This window comes from Schistocerca americana, chromosome 3, assembly GCF_021461395.2.
Source record: "Schistocerca americana isolate TAMUIC-IGC-003095 chromosome 3, iqSchAmer2.1, whole genome shotgun sequence".
Classification (NCBI taxonomy): domain Eukaryota; kingdom Metazoa; phylum Arthropoda; class Insecta; order Orthoptera; family Acrididae; genus Schistocerca; species Schistocerca americana.
The window spans coordinates 938,282,460-938,308,278 of NC_060121.1; the positions used below are offsets into that span (position 1 = coordinate 938,282,460).

The window sequence follows — 25,819 nt, forward strand, 5'->3', positions numbered from 1 at the left end:
CTGGCAAGAACCAATACTCTAACAAAGGATGTTACTGTATCACACTGTTGCAGAATAATAATGCAGCAATAAAATGTGAACAACAGAAAAAAACGAAAATAAAACTTAAATTACAAAGAAAATGTGCCAATAAAACAACAAAACATAGTGCTCATACAAGTGTCTACCAACAGCAAAATGTGTCAAGGGCTTTAGCAGGACTATGCAATGCTTAATAACAACAAATTGTCTGCGATGAGCGTGACATCACAACTTTTTACATTTGCTTCTTTTGAGCAGTTAGGAGCGGGCTCATGAGCAGTTGAGACGCATATTAGTAGTATGTTCTCCCACTTCTGGCTACGGAAATGTGGCTATTGGCTGTGTAAGCAGCAGGAGCAAGCAGCCAGATGCTACCCAGAAAAATTTTCCTGGCACCCCCAAGCTGCCAGATTCACACATGCGCAGCAGGCCCAGATTGGTGGGGGTGGGGGGGGGGGGGAAGGGGCAAATCGGGGTAACTGAAGTGGGTGGCAATTCCATTGGGAGAGGGGGGGGGGGGCACCAAATTCATATTCTTGAGGGGGAAAAAAATACCTCGTTTCACAAAGCACCTAGCATTTAGTGTGTGTTGGTCTATCGATTTTTCATAGATTTTGAAACTCATCCCTGTTGGTTTTTGAACACATTCTAAGTTGATTTCTGGATGAACCATAAGTTGATTTTTGAATGCGTGCATTAGTGTACATGACGTCTCTGCCAGGGGAGTCCTCGTCACATCTAGAAAGAAACTTTCCTGCAGACAAAAGGGGACGGGGCTGTATATGCTGAGTGGAATAAAGCCAAAGGCATGAATGGCAATTACTGTTTGTTTATGTGGCTGACTGGGTTTGCAAATGATCAGCATTGTTATAATTACTAGCGAAATCCATAGATTGAGTCTACCAGAGTGGAAATAAACCACTAACAGGGATAACAGATAAGAAAATGAAACTTTTACAGAAATTTTTTGGCCAGATCACTACAGTAATAATGACCAATTGTACAGACCCCAGCTAGCAGCCGCTTAAGTTCTATTCTGGGAGTAGTGTAGAAAACGCGTTGCACGAACATGTAATAACGCCTAACTGGAGAATAATCACAGGATAACTAAACAGGTGATTCTGGCAAAAAAAAAAAAAAAAGGGGGTGGGGCAGGGTTAGTGAAGTTAACTTGAGAATGAGTTTTGACAGTGGCAGGAATAGTTACAGAATTAGTGATGACAAGATTGTTTGTTAGAACGAAGAAGGAGAAGAAATGGGGACATCACACACATTATGGAAGAATATGACGATTCAAAATGTATGCAAAAATCTCGTACTATGACTTTTTAATCTCATGCTTGAGAAACTGGAGCGTATGAATGAAATTTGAAACTATTTTGTAACATCATAGCTTTTTGCATGTAGTATGCCAAATAGGCATTTGATATTGGTACTTCGTGAATTTATTCTGTCATGTTATAAAAATGACAATTATTGCCAAAATAGTCTCACTTATTTGGTGTGTGTTACAATTGCTACAATATTTGAAAGCCCTATTTCGTTTTATGCAGCAGACAGTGACAAAATAGACGTAATCAGATTGAGAAACCACACCAGTCCTGGGTACTATTTGTATTAACTGCTTTTTCAGTATTAGACGACGGCATTTCGATTTTTCGTGTAACAAAGTTGAAGAGTCAGCTCTTTTGCTGGAGACCCGCATTGACGGCATTATTCATGAACACTGACATGATGCAGTTGAATATATAGCAAAAACAGTTGACACAGTTTCTAAAATTATCAGTAAAGAGCTCAAGGACAGCAAAATGAATGCAATGTGGGCCCCAAAAGAGTTAACACAACAACACAAGGAAACTAGACTCAAAGTGCGTACAGATTCAAAAGAGAAGGTGACCCTTTTCTAAACAAGATTTTAAAACATGTTTTGAATCTTCGCTTCATCGTTTTGAGAGGCGAAAAGATAAAGCATGGAATGGAAGCACACCGGCTCACGTATCTGAAAGAAATTCAGGATACAAATATCTGTGGGAAAAGTCATGTTGATCATCTTTTGGAATGCCTGAGGTGTGATCTTTTATGATTATTTGGAAGATCAGCTTATAATAAACAATGCTAATGTTAATACAAATGAACAAAGCAAAAGTAGCAGTGAGGAAAAAATGTCACAGATTTCAAAGAAAAGACATAATGTTGCTACACTTCACTGTTCACTTTCGCACCGCCCGACTGACCCAATAAACCATTGAAGAAATGGGGAGATACTACCTCATCCTGTCTGCAGTCCATATTTATCTCCCTTGAATTTTCATTTGTTTGGTCCACTCAGAGAACATAGAAAAAGTTCAGCAACAATGGTGAGGTCAAAGAATAAAAAGCTCGTTACTCACTGGACAAGTTTACTTTGGTGGGGATTATGTTGAGAAGTAGTAAAAGTCTCATTTTGTAAAAATAAAGTGTTCTTTTCTAGATCAGTTTGTCTCTTTAATTATTGATGTCCCTTGTACTTTGTGTCATGACATATTCTACTATTGTGTAGTAGTATTACTCTGGTTCTCTGGGATCCTTTCTTCTTCTTCTTCTTCTTCTCCTCTCTCTGTTTTAAAAATGCCAAGGACCTACTGGGACCCTGTTTTCTTGCAGGCCAAATCGATGGACAGGAAATCACTGCTGCCCCTGTGCTTCAGCCGAAGCCCAGGCCTCCACCACCAAGACGTAGCCCACCTCCTCCCATCAGGAGACCTGCACCGCGCTGGAGATCACCTCCAAGGTATTGGACAGATGCAAAAATTACATCTTTCAAAGAAAATTTCCACTAGAAAATAAAACTTTTATTTCAAGGACACAAAAACAGAAATTGTAAGGTAAAGGTAGTATCATTTCGCTCGACTATATATAACTTGTTGCTGGCTATGACTGGGGTGAAAGCTGTTTCTAAAACTTTTTGTGCAGAAAACCTTTTATTATTTTAGTTTTTCAAGGCAGATTTGTTTTACAATGTTCTTTCATCATTGAATTGAATATTTGTAATGTGTAACAGGGAGATTTACCTTCCAGTGGCAATGCTTTTGGTGTTGCGCCAACTGTTTATGAAACTTGATAACAGTTGTTCTTGTTGATCCAAGACTTAACTCTCACCTTCTTGCTGTCCTCTGAGTGCTAATTCTGAGTACAGTCATGCCACCACTCGGGTATTTGTGTGGTTTGCTTTTGAAGAGTTTAAGTAAGTGTACATTGGTTTTTCTGCCTCATATCTCGGTAGCTTTTCACAGTTGTGGTTGTTTATGGTAGTGATCTCATTTTACAGCATTTGACTTTTCTTTTCTTCTTGATTGGCATCAAACTATTTGTTCCATCATCTGTTCTACTGAATAAGAGAGTGTAGAGATAATCACCAAGAGTGACAGTAATGATGTATTGCTTGATGTCAGCTTAATAGATGGCTCCTCCACAGACTCTGAAAGAAACAGTTTTAAGTTGTCTGTGTCAGCAGATGTAACACTACAGTCTTGTTTCAACAAGAGATGTAATTGGCAATTCATCTGTACCCAAAGAACAGGAAGTGATTGTGAAAAGCAAATTTGATTAGAAAGGAAATGATTTTCATGCCCTTAATCATGCATTTGTTGATTCCTTTTAGGGACGCAACTGTCAGCTATGGAATCATACAGGCATGTTATTTTTGACGTAAGGTACTGTGGTGCCAAATACACAGACTCGAGGTTTGAAGCCCTGTGATGTCTTATTTCATTTGTGTAGTACACAAAAGTTAAAATACAGCATACATTGCATCAATATTGTAATAAATTATCATATATTTATAGTATTGAACTATTCATAGATTAATCATAATATTTGTACTCCTTTATTTTCATTGACTAGAAGATTTTAATGTTCAGCTACAAACAAAATATACAGTTTTCGTACAGTTTCATAAATGGTTTAGGCCCTTACACATATTCCCCGTTGTGACTGTTTTTGGGTGAATTACTGTGGTAGAAAACACCCAGGTAAGGATGAACTTTTCAGATTACCCAATTACTTTAAAATTACTAGCTGACTGGCAGAGAACTGTCCTCATTTGTGATGAACAAGAAGTAATTGGAAATATAAGAAATGTGTTGCCAAAATTCCAAATAAGACATGAAATTGATCATACAATGTAAGCTTTCACGGCCGGTATTGTCTTCACTTAAAACTTCCGGGCTGATAGGCCGTGGTCGAAGTATAAAACTCTCTCCTGACGTTTCGTCTCCGACTGCGGGAGACATCCTCGGAGGTAAAGCGGCGAACTGCTTTACCTCCGAGGATGTCTCCCGCAGTTGGAAACAAAACGTCAGGAGAGAGTTTTATACTTCGACCACGGCCTATCAGCCCGGAAGTTTTAAGTGAAGACATGAACTTTTTCATAAATGTATTGTTTACAAAGTATATTTATTATAGACAGGCAGTCTACCTTCCTCCAGTGCTTGAACATGCAGTTAATCTGGAGAAAATATTGCTCACAAAGCTACGAAATAAGTCTCGAGACACAGTACAAATGAAGTTAAAAAGTAACAATATTATGAAAAGAAAAGTTGCTACTCACCATATAGTGCAAATGCTGAGTTGCAAATAGGCACAACAAAAAGACAGTACTGTTACAAATAAAGCTTTTGGCCCGTAAGGCCTTAGTCAAAAATAGACAAAACACACACACACACACACACACACACACACACACACACACACACGTGCAAAAGCAACTCACACAACTTGTGTGTGTGTGTCTTCTATTTTTGACGAAGACCTTTCGGGCCAAAAGCTTTATTTGTAACAGTCTCTTTGTTGTGCCTATCTGCAACTCAGCATCTCCACTGTATGGTGAGTAGCAACTTTCCTTTTCACAATATTGCTACATTCCATCCTGGATTTTCCATTGTTTGAAGTTAAAAAGTCTTCTACATAGCTCACTACAAATGCCAATTATGAGAATGTTTTCACAAATGATCAGTATATTTCATTTACAATACGAAGTAACTATATGCTTTACCAGAAAGAAAAAATTTTCATCTCACATGCATGACAAAAATTTATACTCAAAACATGCACAGAAAGTGTCCACTAGACTAGAATGAAATCTGTATTCTTCTTTATTTAGTAGGGTGAACAATGCATGCATTCAGTAGGTATTATTGAAATGTAGCGATAAAGGAACTTGAAACTCCCAAATCTGTGGTTTGGTTGAGCTGTGTTGATGCTTTTGTGATATGGGCTCGGGGCCAAATACTCTATCCTCATTCCTTCACAAGTCAACACATCTGTTGCAAATGCTTCACCGGGTCCTATTCAATCCAGCATGCCATGTTTCTGGACATTTATCAACTACTCTTTGAAGACTCCATCCACACCTATGTCCACATTAAACCCACCAACCACACCTCCCATACAGCTTGGCCACCCAGATAAATTGTATTTGCAGTGGCAAGAACTCCATTGTCCAGTATACTGAAGGTCTCACGAAGAGCTTCACAGACAGGCACTGTCCCCCAGACCTCATCTGCAAACAGATTTCCTCTGCGATATCCCCACACATACCCAATTCTCCCACCACCACCAAGAGCCAACTACAAAGGAGTGCCTTCTTCGTGACCCAATACCATCCTGGACGGGAACAACTGAAACTCATCCTTCATCAGAGCTTCGATTGTCGTGGAACAACAGACATTCTAGCCAAGATCCTTCCAACTCCTCCTAAAGTTATGGTCCATCGCCCGTATAACCTCCAGAATATCCTAGTCCATTCCTATACCATTCCCAATCCCAGCCGCTTGCCACAGGGATCGTGTCCCTGTGGAAAACCCAGCTGCAAGAGCTGTCTAGTCCACTCGCCCAGCACTTCATATTCCAGTCATGTCACTGGCTTATCCTACCCCATCAGAGTTCGGGCCACCTGTGGAAGCAGCCACGTCTTATACCAGCTCTGCTGCAATCATTATCTAGCTTTTTATGTAGATATGACTGCCAGCTAACTGTCCACCAGAATGAATGGCCACCACCATCATGCAGCTGAACACAATGTACTTTCTGATTCCAATGGCTGCTTCACAACCTGGGCCATCTGGATCCTCTCATCCACCACCATCTTTTCTGATCTGCACAGATGGGAACTGTCCTTACAATGCATTCTCCATTCCCAAAATCACATGGCCTCAACCTGCGACAATCTATTGTCCCCACACTCTCCATCCAACAGTATCTGCCGCCGTCTGCCTTATCACCTCCACACAGTTCACATCCCCTCACCATCAATTGTGCTATGCTCTATGCCTGCACACTCATCTGACAGCCTTGTCCAGTTACTATCTAATTCCTGCATGCTCCCCCACCCATATGATGCTGTCCCTCCCCTTTCCCACCCCTCTCCAGATTGCTGCTTGCGATCTACATGACATCATTGCATTCTGGCCAGAGCAGCCGGCGATAGTGGTCATGCGTGCATTTCTTTTCTTCTCTTTTCTGAAGAAGACTTTGGCCAAAAGCTCAATGTGAAACAGTCTTTTCATTATGCCTGTCTGCAGATCAACGTGTCAATTTTATGGTCAGTAACAATCTATCGTTTTCATAATATTGGTGATATTCCAGTTTGGACTTCCCATGTTTCATTAACCCTTTAACTGCTCTGGACCTGTTAACGTGCACGCCTTTGTACCTGTCCCTGTGTGCTCTGAATGTATTTACACACGTTCAGAGTTCAGAGTACCAGGTAGGAGGAGGGCTGGTGGCGCGTGTAAACACGTTCAGAGCACACAGGGACAGGTACAAAGGCACACACGTTAACACGTCCAGAGCAGTTAAAGGGTTACAGTACTGATGTATATTGAAAGTGACACGTAACTTTCAGATTTGGTTACCAAAATTACTTCAGACAGTAATGAAGGAAAAACCATCTTTAAACAAACACTGTGGATTTGTAACAACAGTCAATTTGCATGGAAGCCAGAGAGTCAGAAACTAATTTTTAAACCTACAATAATGTTCATATCGGAGGTGAGAAACCGTAGAACAGTGGTTCTCAAACTTTTTGAGATTCGGACGCATTTAAAAGGCCGCAAATGATCGTGGGCGCACTGTACACACATTTCTAAGAAATATTTTGCAGCAGTCCATATAGGAAATAAATACTATGATAAAATAACAATTAAGTCATTTTATTTTGAATTTTGCATCCAGACTACAGAAGATGCAACTTATATTAATAAAAAACATACATTATCACAATATGAACAAATAATTTTTGTATAAGAAATGTGAGAGATTCATGAAGCACGATTGTCACCCAAATGCAACAGCCGAGCACTGTTTTGCCTCCTATCCTGCCAAGACAAAAGGCAAGAGAGACTATTAAGTGAAACGTATTGAAATGAAATAATGCAGTAAAACGAATGATTAATTCAAATTATAGAGAAAAGTAATAATGCAATACAAATGAAACATACCTTATGTCTACTCTTTCTAGTGTTTATGAGAAACATGAGCCTGATGTGCCCTTGCAATTTCTTCAATGTTTGGAGATTTATTTGAAAGACAAACTCTCATTTCCTCATCATTACATTGAAAAGTTTCTCTCTTTTTACATTTAATTGTGGTGAGGGCAGAAAATCCTAATTCACATAAATATGATGTCGAAAATTGAAGTAAAATGTTCAGAGCCTTTTTAGATATATACAGACATTCTTCTTTTATAGAAACCCAAAAGGCTTCAAGAGACAATTACTTATGCTAAAGCGTTAGTCCACGATCAGTTCTTCTTCTTCTTCTTCTTCTTCTTCTTCTTCTGTTAATATTAAGCCGAAATCACCTGAAGTTTCAATGAATGGGTTTCGAATCCAGTCGTACTATTCTGTGTTGAGGGATGGAAAATATGAACTCAGTTTCTCTAGTAAACATATAAAATGATCTACTACTATTGGAAGTATTTCCTTTATCCATGTGCTGCTTACCTGTGGGAACATTTCCAGTTTACCTTGCACACCTTTTCTTTTCCATATTTGCAGTTTTCTGTGAAATGCTTTAATTTTGTTGGTGGTTGTGAGGATATTTTCATCTTTCCCTTGCATGCTAGTGTTCAAAATATTGAACTGCTGAAATATATCGGCCAAATACTGCAATCTAGCAATCTAAAATTCACTCCGAAGGAAGTTGCAAAAATGTAAATATTTCATTTCTTCAAAAAACACAAGAAGTTCTTGTTAGCTCATGCAAACGGGTAAGTACTTTCCACCTTGACAACCACCTGACTTCTGTGTGTAAAAGCAACGGTCTGTGTTCTGAGTCCATATTGATACAAAGTTTCTCGAATAAACGGATTTTGACAGGTCTTGTTTTAATGAAACTTACCATCCGAACAACTTACTCTAAGACTTCTCTCAATTTTTCTCCCATTGATTTTGCTGTAAGGCCTCCCTGTGAAGAAAGCAGTGAGTTACAATAACATATTCATTTTGTTTTTCTACAATAACACAGCCTACCATTGAAGGGGTGCCATCTGTATAAGTGCCTACACATGATTTCCATGTTAACTGCCTCTTGTTGAGATAATCATTTAAAATGTTGAAAACATCCTCACATTTAGTAGACACACTTAATTCTTTGCAAAAAAGATGCTGATTTACTATTTGATCTTGAATAATGAAACAGACAAATGCTAAGAGTTGCAATTTGTTGGTACTGTCTGTTGATTCGTCAAGTTGCAATGCAAAGTTTGAGTGGTTGAGTTTATTTCTGAATACATTTTTCTAAATATCAGTAGACATTTCTATATTAAGCCTGTGAAGTGTATCATTTGACAAAGGAATCTTGCCTATTTTCATAGCTGATTCATATCCTAGTATCGTCATGACATTTTTGCAAGCAGGCAAAATAAAGGACTCACCTATAGTATGAGCTTTCATACTCTTTGCTATTAGTTCAGATACTTGGTAGGAAGTGATCAGAGCTTTATCAGAAACAGACATTACACTTTTAAAAGAATTTGCTGCCCTTGTTTGATGTTCAGACAATCTCTTGAAATAGCTTACAGATTTATCTTGAATGCATTGTTTTAAAATGTTTGCTCAGTTTACTAGGAAACAGGGATTCAGTTGTCGTTTTATACCCACATACTAAGCGTAGTGGGAAAGGATAAATGTCACTCTCAGTCCAAGTGAAACCATAGCTTAAGTACTTTTCATTGTACTTACGAGTAGGCCACCATTTTGCTTTTTTACTTGCACTTAGTGTTTGTTCACTTCCAGAATTGGATTCTTCAACACCATGCTTGTTTTTCAGAAATCTGCCCATTTTATTCAATTGTATTTTGCATATAAGATTCACTTTAGCACTTTCAAGATAAACAGTACGTTGTACACAAAACACGAGCCCAACTAATGCTAACAACACCTCATTGACAAATCACCTGACAGCTCAGCAATAACGCAAAGCGCACAACAATGAAAACGTGTTTTCCTTCTGGGCTTGGATTCTTGTACCTCCAAGAGGTAACAGTGCTGCCAACGATAATTTTCGAGTTCCGTTAACCTTGCTAGAAGCTTCTGTCATGAATCCACTGGATCTCTAAAGTGCAGTGGAAATGATGTTTCAGAAGTAGCAAGGCTTCATGAACAACAGTGATCATGTTCACATGTGGTACTCATCTGTAGCAAAGAACATGAAATGAAATGAAATTCGTTTAGTCACGGACAGCTCAAGACCAAACAATAACCAGCTCTCATAGATAATTTTCTCTCCCAGTTTCTCTTTTCAATAATATTTTGTTGACAACAGAAAGCTACGCACTTTCAATAAAATTTTATTAAAAAGTGACTGGTTGTCGATGTTATTTGTAGTTTTTGGTACACTGTCGTGGTACCTAAATAGGTCATAATGGCCAATAATAATAATAATAATAATAATAATAAGCAATTCATTTCCTATGTCCTGTTGCAGTGCTACTTGGAGTTAGGTGGAATAGGTTCGCATTCATTGGGAATAGCATGAAACCTTCAGAATTCTATGGACAAGTCGTGATCATATGCATAGCGCACAAGTCTCAATTTCAGCATGGCTACCATCATAAAAGAAAAATGTCCATAGGCAAATCAACTGTGAAACAAAAGCACAACACGATGATAAAATCTTCTAGTCCCATTGACTCGGCTGTCAACCCGAGAAGATTTTATCATCGAGATTCGCCGAGAAAGCCTGCATTCTCATAAAAAAAGCACTACACGATCATATAATATCTGTAAGAGTTTCTGCCAGAAAAATCCATCAGTTGTCAAATATTTTTCACAGTTTTCTTCTGATTGAACATTTGGATCTGACCTGAAATCCATTAACACTTGACAACACAGTGGATAAACTCAATGTTTATTTTCAAACTTTAAGAGCACCACAGGTGTCGTACCATTTGGTTACGGAAAGGAGGCAAGGGAACAAGGCATGCAAAAATAGTTTGCATGGCCCTTACAGGGCGAAGGGTGGTGAGAGAGGGATGGTTGGGAATATTTCACGACCAGTGCTAGTTATATATGGATGCTTGTGTGCACAGTACTGACCAGCGACTGAGATAGTTACACACAAAAGTAAAAAGGGTTCGCTAAAAGCGCATTATTTCTATAAAAATTTGTGAAGTTTAGGTAAGGCTGTTGTAATGCAGTTCTAATGCAAGGAGTTGAAGAAAATGGCATTTGAGACATTTATTAATTATGAATGATCATGAAGAATTATGTTGTAAGAAACTTGCAGTCCATGGTTGTAGTCTTGGACAGCAAGTTTTTTTACAACATATCAAATAAGTTACTGTGTTGGACACACCAAACTTTACCATGGATAAAGTGTTACATTCATAAATACAGTTACATTCATTATTAAATAAATTATTCACTAACACCACTGCATATTGTTATGACTTCTCAGTAGTGTAAGAGATGACCTCAGTGGGCCAGCAGTGGCTTTATCATCACTCATTATTTTGAAATACCTTTGGCCAGTTCCCAAACAGCCACTATTGTTAGATAGCTAATATTAGCAGCAATGGAAGAGAGAAGACAGTCGGCATGAAACATTCCGAATACTGTCAACACTACAAGGAGAATAAGCCACCTTATTTCCTTAATCAAACCGAACTATTCGACAAAACTTAAGGACTCATTGCTCATTATACCTGTCATGAAATGGATAAAATTGAGTAGCTATGTGCTCTTTTTTATTTGGCCATATGTTTTCCTAAAATATTATAGGGCACACCCGTAAATGATCTAGAATGCACCAGTGCACCCTGGTGCACACTTTTGAGAACTCCTGCCATAGAAAAACAGGAGGAGACATCGAAGAAAGCACTTCAGAAATATTCAGCAAGAGATGAGGCAAACCGCTTGGGTAGTCCCAGCCCAGACACATGCTACTTAGCACCGGTAGATGCATTAGGGGATTATAATGTAGCATTCAACACTGCTTGTAGCAAGCACATCAGCAGCCAAGGGTTAATGAGAGACTAACCAGGCACAACACACATCCTTACTCAAAACTTCAGTCTGGGAATACCTCCCCATACTTACCAAATACTGCACAAACTCTCTTCTATGGCAAGCATTCCTATGTGTAGTGCCGGGGGTAGTTTTACTATGCAGTACTAAAACAGTTACTATGATACGTGTTAATGAAGTTGCAACTGAAGTGCTCACTGTTTAAAATTAAATAAATTATTAAGTCTTCTCCAAAGTGAAGAGAGAATTCACAAAAAACAACACAAATGAAACCTTTTAAAATAGGAAATGTTATTGATGTTAATGCATTCTAAATCCCTCTTTATGGAACCTGAGTTTACACTCTCTTGTCAGATTTAGGCTTTGGAAGGTTTGCCTGGTTGCCACATTGTTGTTAAAAAAACGAAAAACAGTTTGTGTTTCAGAATGATTTCATTTTTGTGTGTCTTCTATCATAGATAAGATCCTTTGGATATGCTATATCTATTTTCTTAAAAAAATAAAGCAGCCAAATATGGAGGTTCATTCTGGTAGGAATCAATGTAGTACTGAGAATGACATGTAGTACCGGGAACGATGGGGATAGAAGGAAAGATATGACAAAAAAAGACTAGAGGCACAGTTCAGCGTTAAGAGGCACTGGGTAGTTAGGAAATGTAGTTGCTTTTGCTAGCAACATTTGAGATTTGAAGTACTGAGAAGTCAGTAAAAATGTTGAATAATGGGCTGTGAGAAATGAGAAAGCTGACATAATTGAAACAGTGAAAAGAAAAAGAGAACACAGAGAGGAGGATTTACAGTAAAAGAGAGATAAAGTAAAGGAGACAGATTTGGCAGAACAACAAAAAGAGAAAAGAAGAGGAAGGAAAAAGAGAGATTCAAGGAACAGAAAGAAGTAAATCCAGTTCAAGGCTTCTGGTGCTTCACTGTACATGCAGTAGAGATGTTTCCAGTATGTGTGATTTGGTATTGGCTTTCAAGATACCTTTGATAATGAAGTGAGGGTCTTTATTTAACTACATCTTAAGATGGTTATGCACAAATTCTGTGAATCTGATAAAAATAGTGAGGTGAATTCCTTGAATGAATGGAAGAAATAAATATTTGCTGTATGCAACAGTATAGGCCCTCATAAAAATTTCCACTAAGTGTATCATGTGGAAATAATTTACAATAATTAGTAAGGCATCCTTTTTATGATGGCTGCATTTTAGATGTTCCGTGATCATACTGTCATAATTGAAACGACCATTGCTTGGGATGATTGCAGTTGTAAATGGCAGCCATGACAAGACTTAATGTTTTCTCTGGGAACTACATAGAACAGACAGTTTGAAAGCCTACCCTTGATGGAAATATGTCAGATATAATAGCAACAGATATCCCAGACCTCTACTGCAGAATAATACTGCAGCAACAAAAGATGAACAAGAGAAAAAAAAAAAAACGAAAATAAAACTGGAAAGGGAATGCGCCATATACAACAACAAAACAGTGCTCATACAAGTGTCTGCCAACAGCAAAGTGTGTCAGAGGCTTTAGGAAGGCTATGCAATGCTTTATAACAACAAATTGCCTCCGATGAGCGTGACGTGACAACTGTTTGAATTAGATTCATTTGAGCAGTTGCTGGCGAGCTCTTGCGCATGCGCAGTTGAGTCGCGTGTGAGTAGTACCTTCTCCCGCTTCTGGTTACAGAAGTGTGGCTGGGCGCCATTAGTTGATATTGTTCCAGTTCGGAAATATAGTAAATCTGGGGCTGATGCACGGAGCAATCGGAGTTATGGTGGGGAGGTGGGTCGTCTCCAGGTGACCTGTGTTTATGTTCAGTGATTTTGCTGTTTCCTCTTTGTTTATTGCTCTCACGTTAAATGATAACAAAATGGATTATTGTGGCCGGGAGCTATCAAATGAATTAAAATACGTTCGCATAGTTACGGAATACTAAAATATGTTGTTATTTTCAGATTTTATTTCCACCTTTCTGACAATCAAGCATTAATTGCCTTACAGAACAGTGAAGTTATTTTTGCAGGTTTGCTAAAGAGATTTGGCTTTTATTAATCTTTTCTGCTGAGGCACTCAATTTATTTGAAACAAAGTGTTTAATTTCACACTATTGGCTAGTTTCAACTGTTCGCTGCATTTCAAGTGCACGTATGGCATTATGCCATAATAAAGAACCAAACATGAGATAATACAGTATGGTTCGCGAAATTCCGACGCTCTTGAAGTATCCTCTGATTTCTTGTTTCTTTTATGACAGAATGTAAGATCTTTTCATGTTTTACACGTACGAACATATGGGCTTCCCACGTCATCATAGCTGCGCAAGCGTGGTGACGCTTATTATCTGGCGCTTTCTTGCAACTGCTGAAACGAACCTATTTCTAACAGGTCACGGGAAAATATTGCGAATGGTGGTTTAAAAAGCATTACATTCAAAGCAGATTTCCTTTTACGCAGGATGAACAATGTGCGAGAATGTACGATGAATTTCTTAAATCACAAAGCGTTTGACTCTCATTTAAAAATCAACTCTTTGAGGACGACCATTTAGAAGAATTTCGAGCCCAGGATATCAGACGTTTGCGTCGTTACTAAAAATTTTACTGGCATGTTTGTGTGATGTATCTTAAAGTGTAACACGCGCAAAAAAGATCAACATTATATGTGGAAGCTTAGCTTCTCTTCCAACTTATTAATCTTCAAGACCAATATTTTATGTGAATACTATGTATATTAATTTAAACTATTAACATTTCTTATTTGTGTGTTCACACTACTTAAGAGTGATCTTACTATTGGCTGACTACATCACGTGGCCTATGCTGTCATCAGCTGGTGAGATCACGTGACATGAGCTATGACTGGCTTACTAAAGCGCATTGCGATCTCGATTTCAATGCTTTGGAAAGTGACATGCGGTGTTTGGTGGAATTCAAATTTATACCTTTGTTATACGAAAATATGCAGCGTACATGTTACTGGACGTCAAAGGTCTTTCAAAACGTGTTTTTCCCCCTGAGTTTTGTTTTCTTAAGTGCCGGGAAATTCTACGTCGGTATATAAAACCATAAACATTCAAAGGGTTGATGAGGTTTACAGTGCTGAGGAAGAGTATACTGTCACTTAACATAGAAAAAGTGTATTTTCACCCGGGAGAAAGTGTATTTTTAACCGGGAAATCCGGGATTTTTTTTTTTCCTTGTCCACGTATACACCCTGTCATGTATACTATCTCAGTAAAGTAACTTCTAAAGAAATAGTGACTAATGCACAGTATGTGCGAAACAAGGTGTAGGGGTGTAGATAGAGAAATGCTGATGAAACACATTTGGCTGTCAAGAGAGCAATGCATGAAACTTTCAGTGACTATCCTAACAGAATATGATTCAGAGGTATCTCATAAGACCCACAGAAATTCTAACCAGATGTAAAGGCTGGCAGGTCCATTCACAAAGCAGTCAAGCAATCATGTGTGCATGAGGTGTGCTTGCTTGTGTGAATGAATGTGTGTATGTGTGTGTTTCCTCCTCTGAAGACTGCTTTGGCCAAAAGCTAAAGGTGTAACAGTGCCTGTCTGCAACTCAACTTATCATCTTTACAGTGAGTAGTAATCTGTCTTTCCTTATATTGTTGACTCATTGATAGAAGTAGAAATAACTTTAGGTGTGCTTCAGAGAAGTGTGTTGGGATCCTTGTTGCTCATGTTCTGTATTAATGACGTGATAGACAAGATTAATTGTAATCTCAGACTTTTTGCTGGTGATGCAGTTATGTATGTTGAAGTACTTTCTGAAAAAGTTGCACAAATATCCAGTCAGATTTGGAAAAGATTGGCAACTTGCCTTAAAAATACACAATGTAAAATTACACACTTCACAAAAATCACAAAAATGCAGAAAATTTGTATCCTAAGGCTACAACCCTCCCCCCCATGAACCATGGACTTTGCCGTTGGTGGGGAGGCTTGCGTGCCTGAGCGATACAATAGCCATACCATAGGTAAAATCACGATGGAGAGATATCTGTTGAGAGGCCAGACAAACGTGTGGTTCCTGAAGAGGGGCAGCAGCCGTTTTGGATGATGGACTCATCTGGCCTTGTAACATTAACCAAGAGGTACTGCGAATGGCTGAAAGTAAGGGGAAACTACAGCCGTAATTTTTCCCGAGGGCATGCAGCTTTACAATATGCTTAAATGATGATGGTGTCTTCTTGGGTAAAATATTCTGGAGATAAAATACTCCCCCAATCGGATATCTGGGCAGGGACTACTCAGGAGAATGTCGTTATAAGGAGAAACAAAACTGGCGTTCTGTAGATCGAAGTGTGGAATGTCAGATCCCTTAATTGAGCAAGTAGGTTAGAAAATTTAAGAAGGGAAATGGATAGGTTAAAGTTACATATAGTGGAAATTGGTGAAGTTCAGTGGCAGGAGAAACAAGACTTCTGGTCAGGCGAATACAGGGTTACAAATACAAAATCAAATAGGGGTAATGCGGGAGTAGGTTTAATAATGAATAAAAAAATAGGAGCACGGGTAAGCTACTACAAACAGCATAGTGAACTCATATAATAGCCAAGATAGACGCGAAGCCCACGCCTACCACAGTAGTACAAGTGTATATGCCAACTAGCTCTGCAGATGACGAAGAGGTTGAAGAAATGTACAATGAGATAAAAGAAATTATTCAGATAGTGAAGAGAGACGAAAACTTAATAGTCATGGGGGACTGGAATTCGATAGTAGGAAAAGGAAGAGAAGGAAAAGTAGTAGGTGAATATGGAATGGGGGTAAGGATTGAAAGAGGAAGCCACCTGGTAGAATTTTGAACAAAGCATAACTTAATCATAGCCAACACTTGGTTTAAGAATCATGAAAGAAGGTTGTATACGTGGAAGAGTCCTGGGTGCCTAGTCTGTATCTTTCCGCCATTGTGCTGATCGTTTTGGTACTCAGGAGCACCGAATGGTCTAGTACTCGAATTAGAGCCCCTGCACTATTCAGTATGCATTTTGGAAGCAATACTGTTCAGGTCTAGAGAACCGAAGCGCTGTCGTCAGTTCGCGTCGTGCAATCCAATCAATAGCAAGCGACCACAGATCCGCGCATGCACAATGCAGCGCGCACAGTGCCACAAACACAAAGCAGCTAGCAGACGACACAGGAGTGCTATTCTTTGAAGTACCAAAAATTGTGTTTATGTTGCCATAATGTTATGGCATAACGCATGACACCGCATTCCATCAAGCTGACATGCCCGCCTTCATCGTTCTTGCCTCCTCCTTAACAGTATTAGGTGCAGTATATCCATTTCCATGATTCTCAGCTGAAATGCTTAGAAATTTTTACAGTTTCCCTGATCGCATGTTTCCATGCATACATAATAATGATAGCGTATTTGACTGTATTCTGCAAATTGCCGTAAATGCCACATTATGTCTTCTTATTCTCAATCATACTGACATCGTGTTTTGGATTTTACATTTTGGAAAATGAGTTAGGAATTGTGTGTAGTACCACATTGTACTAATACATCTGTAAAAACAGACGAAAAATTGATTCTGAGAGTTTTAAAGAATAAGAAAATAAACAGAATGTGGTTATAACTTGCTGCTAGAGATCCAAATGATTAAGTAGCCCACTTCCCTATATGATATGTCAAAAGATTTGGGTCTTAAAAACAAAATTTAAAAAACACATTTTCGAGAGCTCCTGCAGTTCGTCGAGGTTTATAACATGCATCTCATGAATGAAAATGTTTCGTATATGGTGTTACAGTGTAAAAATATTACGACGGAGACCTTTCATCTCTGACTGTTTCGTATATGGTGTTACAGTGTAAAAATATTACGACGGAGACCTTTCATCTCTGTCTACTGTTGTTGAGGATTCGATCGCAGATAAATACTTGTGACAAGCAAGATTATGAAGATGACTACTGCTAGTTACATTCCCAGTAATTTAAATTGTGCTCTTAGATTCCTGTCTACCCGCATACTCGGAAATCGCTACATATTCAGAAAAAATGGTGATTATTTCTGACAAGAAAAAATATAAACGTCATTGTTGGTTGTTTCGCTCACAGCAGGTTCATCTCCAGCAATTTCATATTTCGTTTAATTACTGTAATAAGGTTAACACCTTATTGGGAACATCTAACAGACCTCGGGGCTTTGACTTGCCCCGCAAAATCTGGTCTACCCTTAACAGGATCAGGACGAGCCACGGCCGTTGTGCGGACTCCTTGTACAAATGGAGCATAGTGCCGTCACCACAGTGCGACTGTGGCGCTGACAGGCAGACAATTCACCATATCGTGGTAGAATGCCCTCTGAGGGCCTACCCTGGGCCAACAAGGGACTTCATGGATGCGACTAACAGTGCAATCGATTATATTTCTAACCTAGATGTTTGTTTGTGATATTGTAACTGTTTTGTGTGTTATGTACTTTTAGATTTTTCATACGTGATTTGTACTTGCCATACGCTAAATAAATAAATAAATCATATTGCGTTTTGTAAACACACAGAAATCACGAAATGATTAGTGAGGAAGTGTGCTCTTACATGTAAGTAATAACGAATATTGAAGAAAAATCTTAACTTAACACGAATAACAATGTCTCAGAACGTGTTGCATATATGAAGAAGAAAAACAAGTTTTTTGGGCCCATCCGTGCGTGAACCCATGTCCTTTCATATCACATCCCCGCACACAAACCACTTGGCTGTGCCAAACAACTGAAACGGAACGCTCAATTCTTGTACTATTACGTAGAGAAATGTAGGTTGACTTCATAGTCAAACGGTGCTGCGTAAGTCATAAATGCATGATAGTTTGGAAGGGTTCCAATATCAGGCTTCACATAATTGCTTTCCATTGTTACTTGAAAGTTGTAAACACGTTTCAATAATCACTAACTAAACCATTTGTGGGAAAAAGTACACAAAGTCACTAGTAATGTCAGTTCACACTCATGTAATATACGTAAGCAAAGCCGATGTCTTGACATTTAATGATATTTAAACTCTTATTTGCATAAAAATAAGAGAGAATATTGGACGAAAACTTTTTTTTATGTAATCATTTACAGTAACAACCTGACCTAATCATATTTCTAACAAAGGAAAATAGACTATTATGAACTCACTTTCCAACTGGATGCATCCTCTGGTGATTCTTTAGTAACACAATCACTAAATCCAAAGCTAAAACTGCTAAATATGTTTAAAATAACAAATTATAGGTGTGCATAAACCACAGCTCACCGATCGACAGGGCCACACCGAAATCCAAAACCTCTCGGTACAGTTGTCATAAAATCGATGGGAGGACCGTTCGGTAACAGGTCTCAGAAGGTTACTGAATAGGATATTTCGATAAAGAACTGAAGATAATGTCACTACCAAGACCAACCTACTACACCGATCGGTATGAACGATACAGAATAGGTCCCCTGGAGACACTGGAAGGTTTCAGATAGGTTATATAATGGTAAGGCAGAGATTTGAGAACCAGGTTTTAAATTGTGAGACATTTCCAGGGGCAGATGTGTCTCTGACCACAAGCTATTGGTTATAAACTGTAGATTAAAACTGAAGAAAGGCGGGAATTCAAAGAGATGGGACCTGAATAAACTGAACCAGAGGTTGTAGAGGGTTTCAGAAACAGCATTAGGGGACGATTGACAAGAACGGGGGAAAAACATACAGTAGAAGAAGAATGAGTAGCTTTGAGAGATGAAATAGTGAAGGCAGCAGAGGATCAAGTAGGTAAAAAGACGAGGGCTTGTAGAAAATCTTGGGTGACAGAAGAGATATTGAATTTAATTAATCAAAAGAGAAAATATAAAAATACAGTAAATGAAGCAGGCAAAAAGGAATACAAACGTCTCAAAACTGAGATCGACAGGAAGTGCAAAATAGCTAAGCAGGTGCTAGAGGATAAATGTAAGGATGTAGAGGCATATATCACTAGGGGTAAGATAGATACTGACTACAGGAAAATTAAAGAAACCTTACTTGTATGAATATCAAGGACTCAGATGGAAAACCAGTACTATGCAAGAAAGGGATAGCAAAAAGGTGGAAGGAGTGTATAGTGGGTCTATACAAGGACGATGTTCTTGAGGACAATATTGTGGAGATGGAAGAGGACATAGATGAAGATGAAATGGGAGATACGATGCTGCATGAACAGTTTGACAGAGCACTGAAATACCTAAGTCGAAACAAGGCCCTGGCAGTAGACAACATTCCATTAGAACTACTGATAGCCTTGGGGGAGCCAGCCATGTCAAAACCCAACCATCTGGTGAGCAAGATGAATGAGACAGGCGAAATACCCTCAGACTTCAAGAAGAATATAATAATTTGAATCCCAAAGGAAGCAGTTGTTGACAGGTGTGAAAATTACCAAACCATCAGTTTAATAAGTCACGGCTGCAAAATACTAACATGAAGTCTTTACAGACGAATAGAAAAACTGGTAGAAGCCAACCTCGGGGAAGATCGGTTTGGATTCCGTAGAAATGTTGGAACACGTGAGGCAATACTGACCCTATGACTTATCTTAGAAGATATATTAAGGAAAGGCAAACCTACGCTTCCACCATTTGCAGACTTAGAGAAAGCTTTTGACAGTGTTGACTGGAATACTCGCTTTCAAATTCTGAAGGTGGAAGGGGAGAAATACAGGGAGCAAAAGGCTATTTACAGTTTGTACAGAAACCAGATGGCAGTTATAATAGTCAAGAGGCATGAAAGGGTAGCAGTGGTTGGGAAGGGAGTGAGACAGGGTTGTAGCGTATCCCCAATGTTACTCAATCTATGTATTGAGAGAGGGGTGGGGGGGGGGGGGGGGGGGCGGACGGAATGGACAGTGTCTTGAAAGGAGGATATAAGATGAACATCAACTAAAGCAAAATGAAGATAATGGAATGTAGTCGAATTAAGTTAGGTGATGCTGAGGGAATTAGGTTAGGAAATGAGACACTTAAAGTAGTAAATGAGTTATGCTATTTGGGGAGCAAAATAACTGATGGTGGTCAAAGTAGAGAGGATCTAAAACGTAGACTGGCAATGGCAAGGAAAGTGTTTCTGAAGACGAGAAGTTTGTTAACATTGAGTATAGATTTAAGTGTCGGGAAGTCTTTTCTGAAAGTATTTGTATGGAAGTGAAACATGGACAGTAAATAGTTTAGACAAGAAGAGAATAGAAGCTTTCGAAATGTGATGCTACAGAAGAATGCTGAAGATTAGATGGGTATCTCACGTAACTAATGAGGAGGTTCTGAATAGAATTGGGAAAACAGGAATTTGTTGCACAACTTGACTAGAAGAAGGGATCGGTTGGTAGGACACATTCTGAGGCATCAAGGGATCACCAATTTAGTACTGGTGTATAGTATTTAGTATTGGTGGGTAAAAATCATAGAGGAAGATCAAGAGATGAATACATCAGGCAGATTCAGAAGGATGTCAGTTGGAGTAGGTACTTGGAAAAGAAGAAGCTTGCACAGGATAGAGTAGCAGGGAGAGCTGCATCAAACCAGCCTCTGGACTGAAGACCTCAACAACAGCAACATAGCTATAATGTAATTGAGTCACACTTGGAAGCAGTCAATTCATAAAAATACCTGGCTGTAGCAGTTTGTCGAAATATGGAATGGAATGATCACATATTCTCAGTCCTTGATGAAGCAGGTGACTAAGGTTAGTTCATTAGTAGGATACTGGGAAAATGCAGTCAGCAAACAAAGGAGACTGCTTACTTGTGCCTCATCTAAGAATATTGCTTAAGTGTGTGGGACCTATATTAAACAGAACTAATGAACTTTACTGTATACAAATGGCAGCATGAATGGTTACAGGTTTGTCATGGAAGTGCCAAAATATCTGAACACTTGAAGAAGCTTGTCAGGTATCCTGTGAAAGCCTAGTGCCAGAGTTGCAAGAACCAGTATTAAAATGAAGAATCTAGGAATGAACTACAGCTGCCTTCGTCTGACGCCTTTAGGGACAAGACAGACAAGATAAGATTAATTACAGTAAGCACAGTGGCCTTTAACTCTCATTCTTCGCACACTCCGTATGTAAATGCGGCAGTGTGAAACACTAATAAGTGGTACAATGGCAAGTACTCACAGCTATTCTCTTTGCATGGGGTATATTAGGTATGATCAACTGTTGCAGCATAGACAGTAGACTGTAAAGTAGCTGTGTCAGTAAATAAACCATTAACCATGTCTGCTTTGAGTTTTATGATACGAACCAAATTTATTTACCTCCCACACTGAGATCCACAATCTGAACACCATTCCCCTATTCATGAGAGTGCCCTGTTAGGTCAAGTGCATGGGATGGTGTAGAAATGTCAGAGCCTGTAAATGACAGTCATGCCACCTGATGAGTCGCAACCATCATTATGGTTGCTCCAACAGTTTTGCAGCCTAGAAAATCAACCTAAAACCATAGTTCAACCTCTAGATGTTTGTAACAGTGATATAAACTGCCTACAAAACTTGGTTTCATATTTTATATTCATTTATAAGAATGTTTAATTCTTTGATGGATAAAATTAGTCAGAATTATCTGTCTTGTCTCAGTTTCATAACAAGAAATGTCATATTAAAACTTCTGTGGATGATATGTAGTCTAAATATAAATAGATTCCACTTTTACCATAGTGTGATTCTCGAAGGTCCAATAGCAAAAGTGCTTGTGATGCCATATGCCATAGCAATGCTCTTTGCTGAAACCCCAGTGGTTCTTCTCCCTTCCTTATTTTTGTGGGCAAAAGCATTTACACATTGGCCTTGACTGCCATGATTTCTTTCCCCAAAGTGCATGAACCAACTAAACCTGGGTAACTTACACTGTGAGGTAAATTGGGAAAGGTAATAAATTTATTTGATAGAATATGAAGTTTTGTTTTGCCAGTGCTGCTGATTATAATGCCTGCATAGGTTGCGCTGGAAATTTCAAATAAATACAATATGTAGCTATGAATTAATTAATGTGATATGTGGCCAAGATAATTGAAAGAAACAAGTTCCATGCTGTACAGACAAAAACTTGCTGAATTAAGTTCATACACACTCTGCATTTGTATTTAAGATTATGTTTTGTTTCATCATTAATGCATTTAAATGTAATTTCGCAAGTACAGAAAATGAAGTACATTATTGCCAGGCAGTTAAGGTCGTCACATAGGAAAGAATTGGAAAAGTCCCTAAGCAAAATGAATGTATGCAAGACAGCTGATATTATTCAGATTATTTTTTTTCCCTCCATGAATATTATCTGCGCATGTGGAATGACATACGTGCTGACTTTTTTGACCAAAAAGAAATGCGTAGAACATTTCATCACCACAGATAATCTAGGCATATTTAGTTACAACTTGTAGGATTTTTTGCATAGGTTTATGCCTGTAGACAATTTCTATCTACACTACCAAGAGTCAAGGATGCTCACACCATAGTTTTTGGGGTGGGTTGGGGTGTGTGGAGCATTTTAAATATTTTTGGAAGACAATTGATGACTTACAAGTAGCCATAAAAAGTTCCTGTTCAGACCTTGTTAAGAACTTGGGTAATACTGCTTTTTAATCATTTTCTTGAAAGAAAAATATCTTGCTATACTATTTTTTTTTCCTTTCTCTGAAAGCTGTGGCAGGGGGAGAGGGGAGGGTGCCCTTGCCCCCGGGTACGGGTGACCTTGCCAGGCATACTTGATTTAGTGGAATAAATTTAAATTGATTGAGGAAATGATAATGGAATTTTCCTGGAACATTTGTACAATCAAAAAGTAGTTCATTGCTTTTGTACCAGACGTATCCACCTACCTTTGTACGTTTTCGATGTAATTATTGATTGCCAAAGTATGTTTTACAGCTTTCAAAGATGTTGTACTCCAGTTTTATCCCAGAATTATTTCTGCTTTTGACTTTTTCACTTGCAGTTACTGTTTTACTTAAAAATGTAAAACATCTTATTATGAAGCATCAAAAGGAAATATAAGTGTAGATCATCAGAGTAACAGATGGATGAAAGATTACCAGTATATCTCAAAACCAGTGCTTCCATTACTGAGTCACTATTAAGAACATTGTAAAATTTAACAAATGCACCAGTCTTGTGTTCAAACCTCTGCGAGCAAACATTTTGTCTACTTATATCATATTTTTTTCCAAACAGGTATCGACGACATACACCACCTCCTCCGCGACGGCGAACACCTCCGCCCCGCAGACGTCCGAGATCACGCTCGCGTAGCCCAGCACGTCGTCGCAGATACAGCCGCTCCAGTTCAAGCAGCTCACGTTAAGATACTTCTTTAACTAAAGTTCTCTCTTATAACTGTTTCAGATATTTGACTTTCAGTGATGTATAAACTGCACATTTGCAGTTGCAGAATAAAAATGAATTGTTTTGTTAAATAAAACAATACAAAATCAAGAATTATTGTGATCAGTCTAATACTCTATCAGTGTTGCTTTGTTCCAGCAGTTTTTTTATCATTTATTTTGTATTCCAGATTACATGATGCTCATTCAGTGTTTGGCAGCATTAACGGCTTCAGAGCTGCCTCTGTGTATCATTCTAAATTCACCCTGAATTTCTACATCCTAATTAAAAGTAACTCTGTGTATTTCCAGGGTTGCCACAAGTTTCCCTGACAATTCATTGATTTCCAGACACAGGTTTAGCATTTTTCCCAGAAAAATTTTGAGATAAAAATAGAGAAATAAAAGCCATTTTAGTTAAAGGATGTCTGTGTTTATTAAAGAGTTAATTCAAACTTTGAATTAACAGCAAGTTTTTGCTCCTTTTCCTATACAGGATTTACGATCTTTCCATGCAAAATAACACATCAGATAGGACAAAAAATAAAAGTAATGTTTAGTGGGGTTACATTGTGCAAATTCCACATTGTTTTGCCAAAAGAAACAAATTTTAACATGGGCACAAGAGAAATGTAGCTTTTTACTCGAAATTCTGATGACTGAATGGTTTTCACGTGACAGCAAGCTTTAGTTGCTACAAGTATAATGAAGGGGCTGGACCAATGACCACATCAAAAAACTTACAGAACTGTACTGTGAATTACCTTGTGTGTGAAAACTGACACGTGAACAGTACACAGGCAAGAATTTATAATATAGAAAAATAGAGCATACAAAGAGATGGTTGAAACATTTCTTGACAGTATTCCAACTGTGGACCACAGTCTTACAAAAACCAAGCTACAAAATTTATCTGAAATGAAGTTTCAGAAAAAATTCTTTATTCATGTGACCATATTATCCATAGATGGTTTAGGATAAGTGAAGGTATTTTAAGTCCGACTATGCCAGTACGGTACAAGAAACAACTGCGGCAAGTGAAAGAAAATCTCGAAAACGTGCAAGCAGACAGTGTTTTCTGATGTTAACGAAAATCGGATGTAACATATTGTAACATCATCATCTTTCGTAACAAACTACTTTTAGGCAGAAACCAAGCCTGATTGTAAATACGTTTTTCGTTATGGAGCACTGATGATATCGTATTTCAATAAAACAAAACACATTTGGTGACAAAAATATGTATTTTCTTGTAGTTGCAAAGATGGATTGAAAGTACTTTCAGTTATTTCAGAAGCTCAGAAAGGTATAGGACTCTTGAAAAAAGTGTAAAAGGGGGTTGGTGGTGAGTTGTATAAACCAACACTATTGTGAGCACCAGTAACTGTTGCTTGTACTACTTTCATCATTGTGAGCTGTTGTGTGTGTTAGTTCTGTTATTTTAGAGGTATTGTGTGAGTTTTTGTTTAGAGAAGTACCTGAGTACACAGTGTACAAACCATTGGCAACTGCCATAGTTTTCTTCCTAACATCGTCTATACTTTCTCTCAATTATTTATGTAAATTACTTTCAAAATGTGAATTGTACTAAAATGCCTGTAAAACACTGCACTGTACGATGTACTTGGAGTGAGATACGGGTCGCAACTCCTGACATATGTCGCCCATGGCCTGTCGAGCATGCACTGCAGTTCGGAGTTCAAGGATAAATTACGAAAATCTGCCGATTTAGAGCACACCCAAACGGACCCTGACCTGGGCTGCAGGCAGATCAGAGAGATTATAACCAGCGGGGCCTGCATGTTAGTGGGAAACAATGGGCCTCAGATCAGTGGGCCCAATCTATCAGAGATATCCGTAGAACTGGCTCATAATTCTGACCCATCATGGAAATCCATTCATGTGTGGACAGCTCTTCACACTCATAGTCAT

The 25,819-nt window shown here is 38.5% G+C and overlaps 1 protein-coding gene across 1 annotated transcript in view; it reads left to right on the forward strand.

Annotated features, from left to right (window-relative positions):
- Positions 1 to 23,999, forward strand: part of LOC124606766 (RNA-binding protein with serine-rich domain 1-A-like) — a 56,296-nt gene extending 32,297 nt beyond the window's left edge. Inside the window, exons 6-7 of the mRNA XM_047138821.1 lie at positions 2,665 to 2,791; positions 23,739 to 23,999. Of these exons, the coding sequence (XP_046994777.1) occupies positions 2,665 to 2,791; positions 23,739 to 23,868 (257 nt within the window). The 3' untranslated portion in view covers positions 23,869 to 23,999. The remainder of the gene's footprint in view (positions 1 to 2,664; positions 2,792 to 23,738) is intronic.
- The last annotated feature ends 1,820 nt before the right edge of the window (positions 24,000 to 25,819 follow it).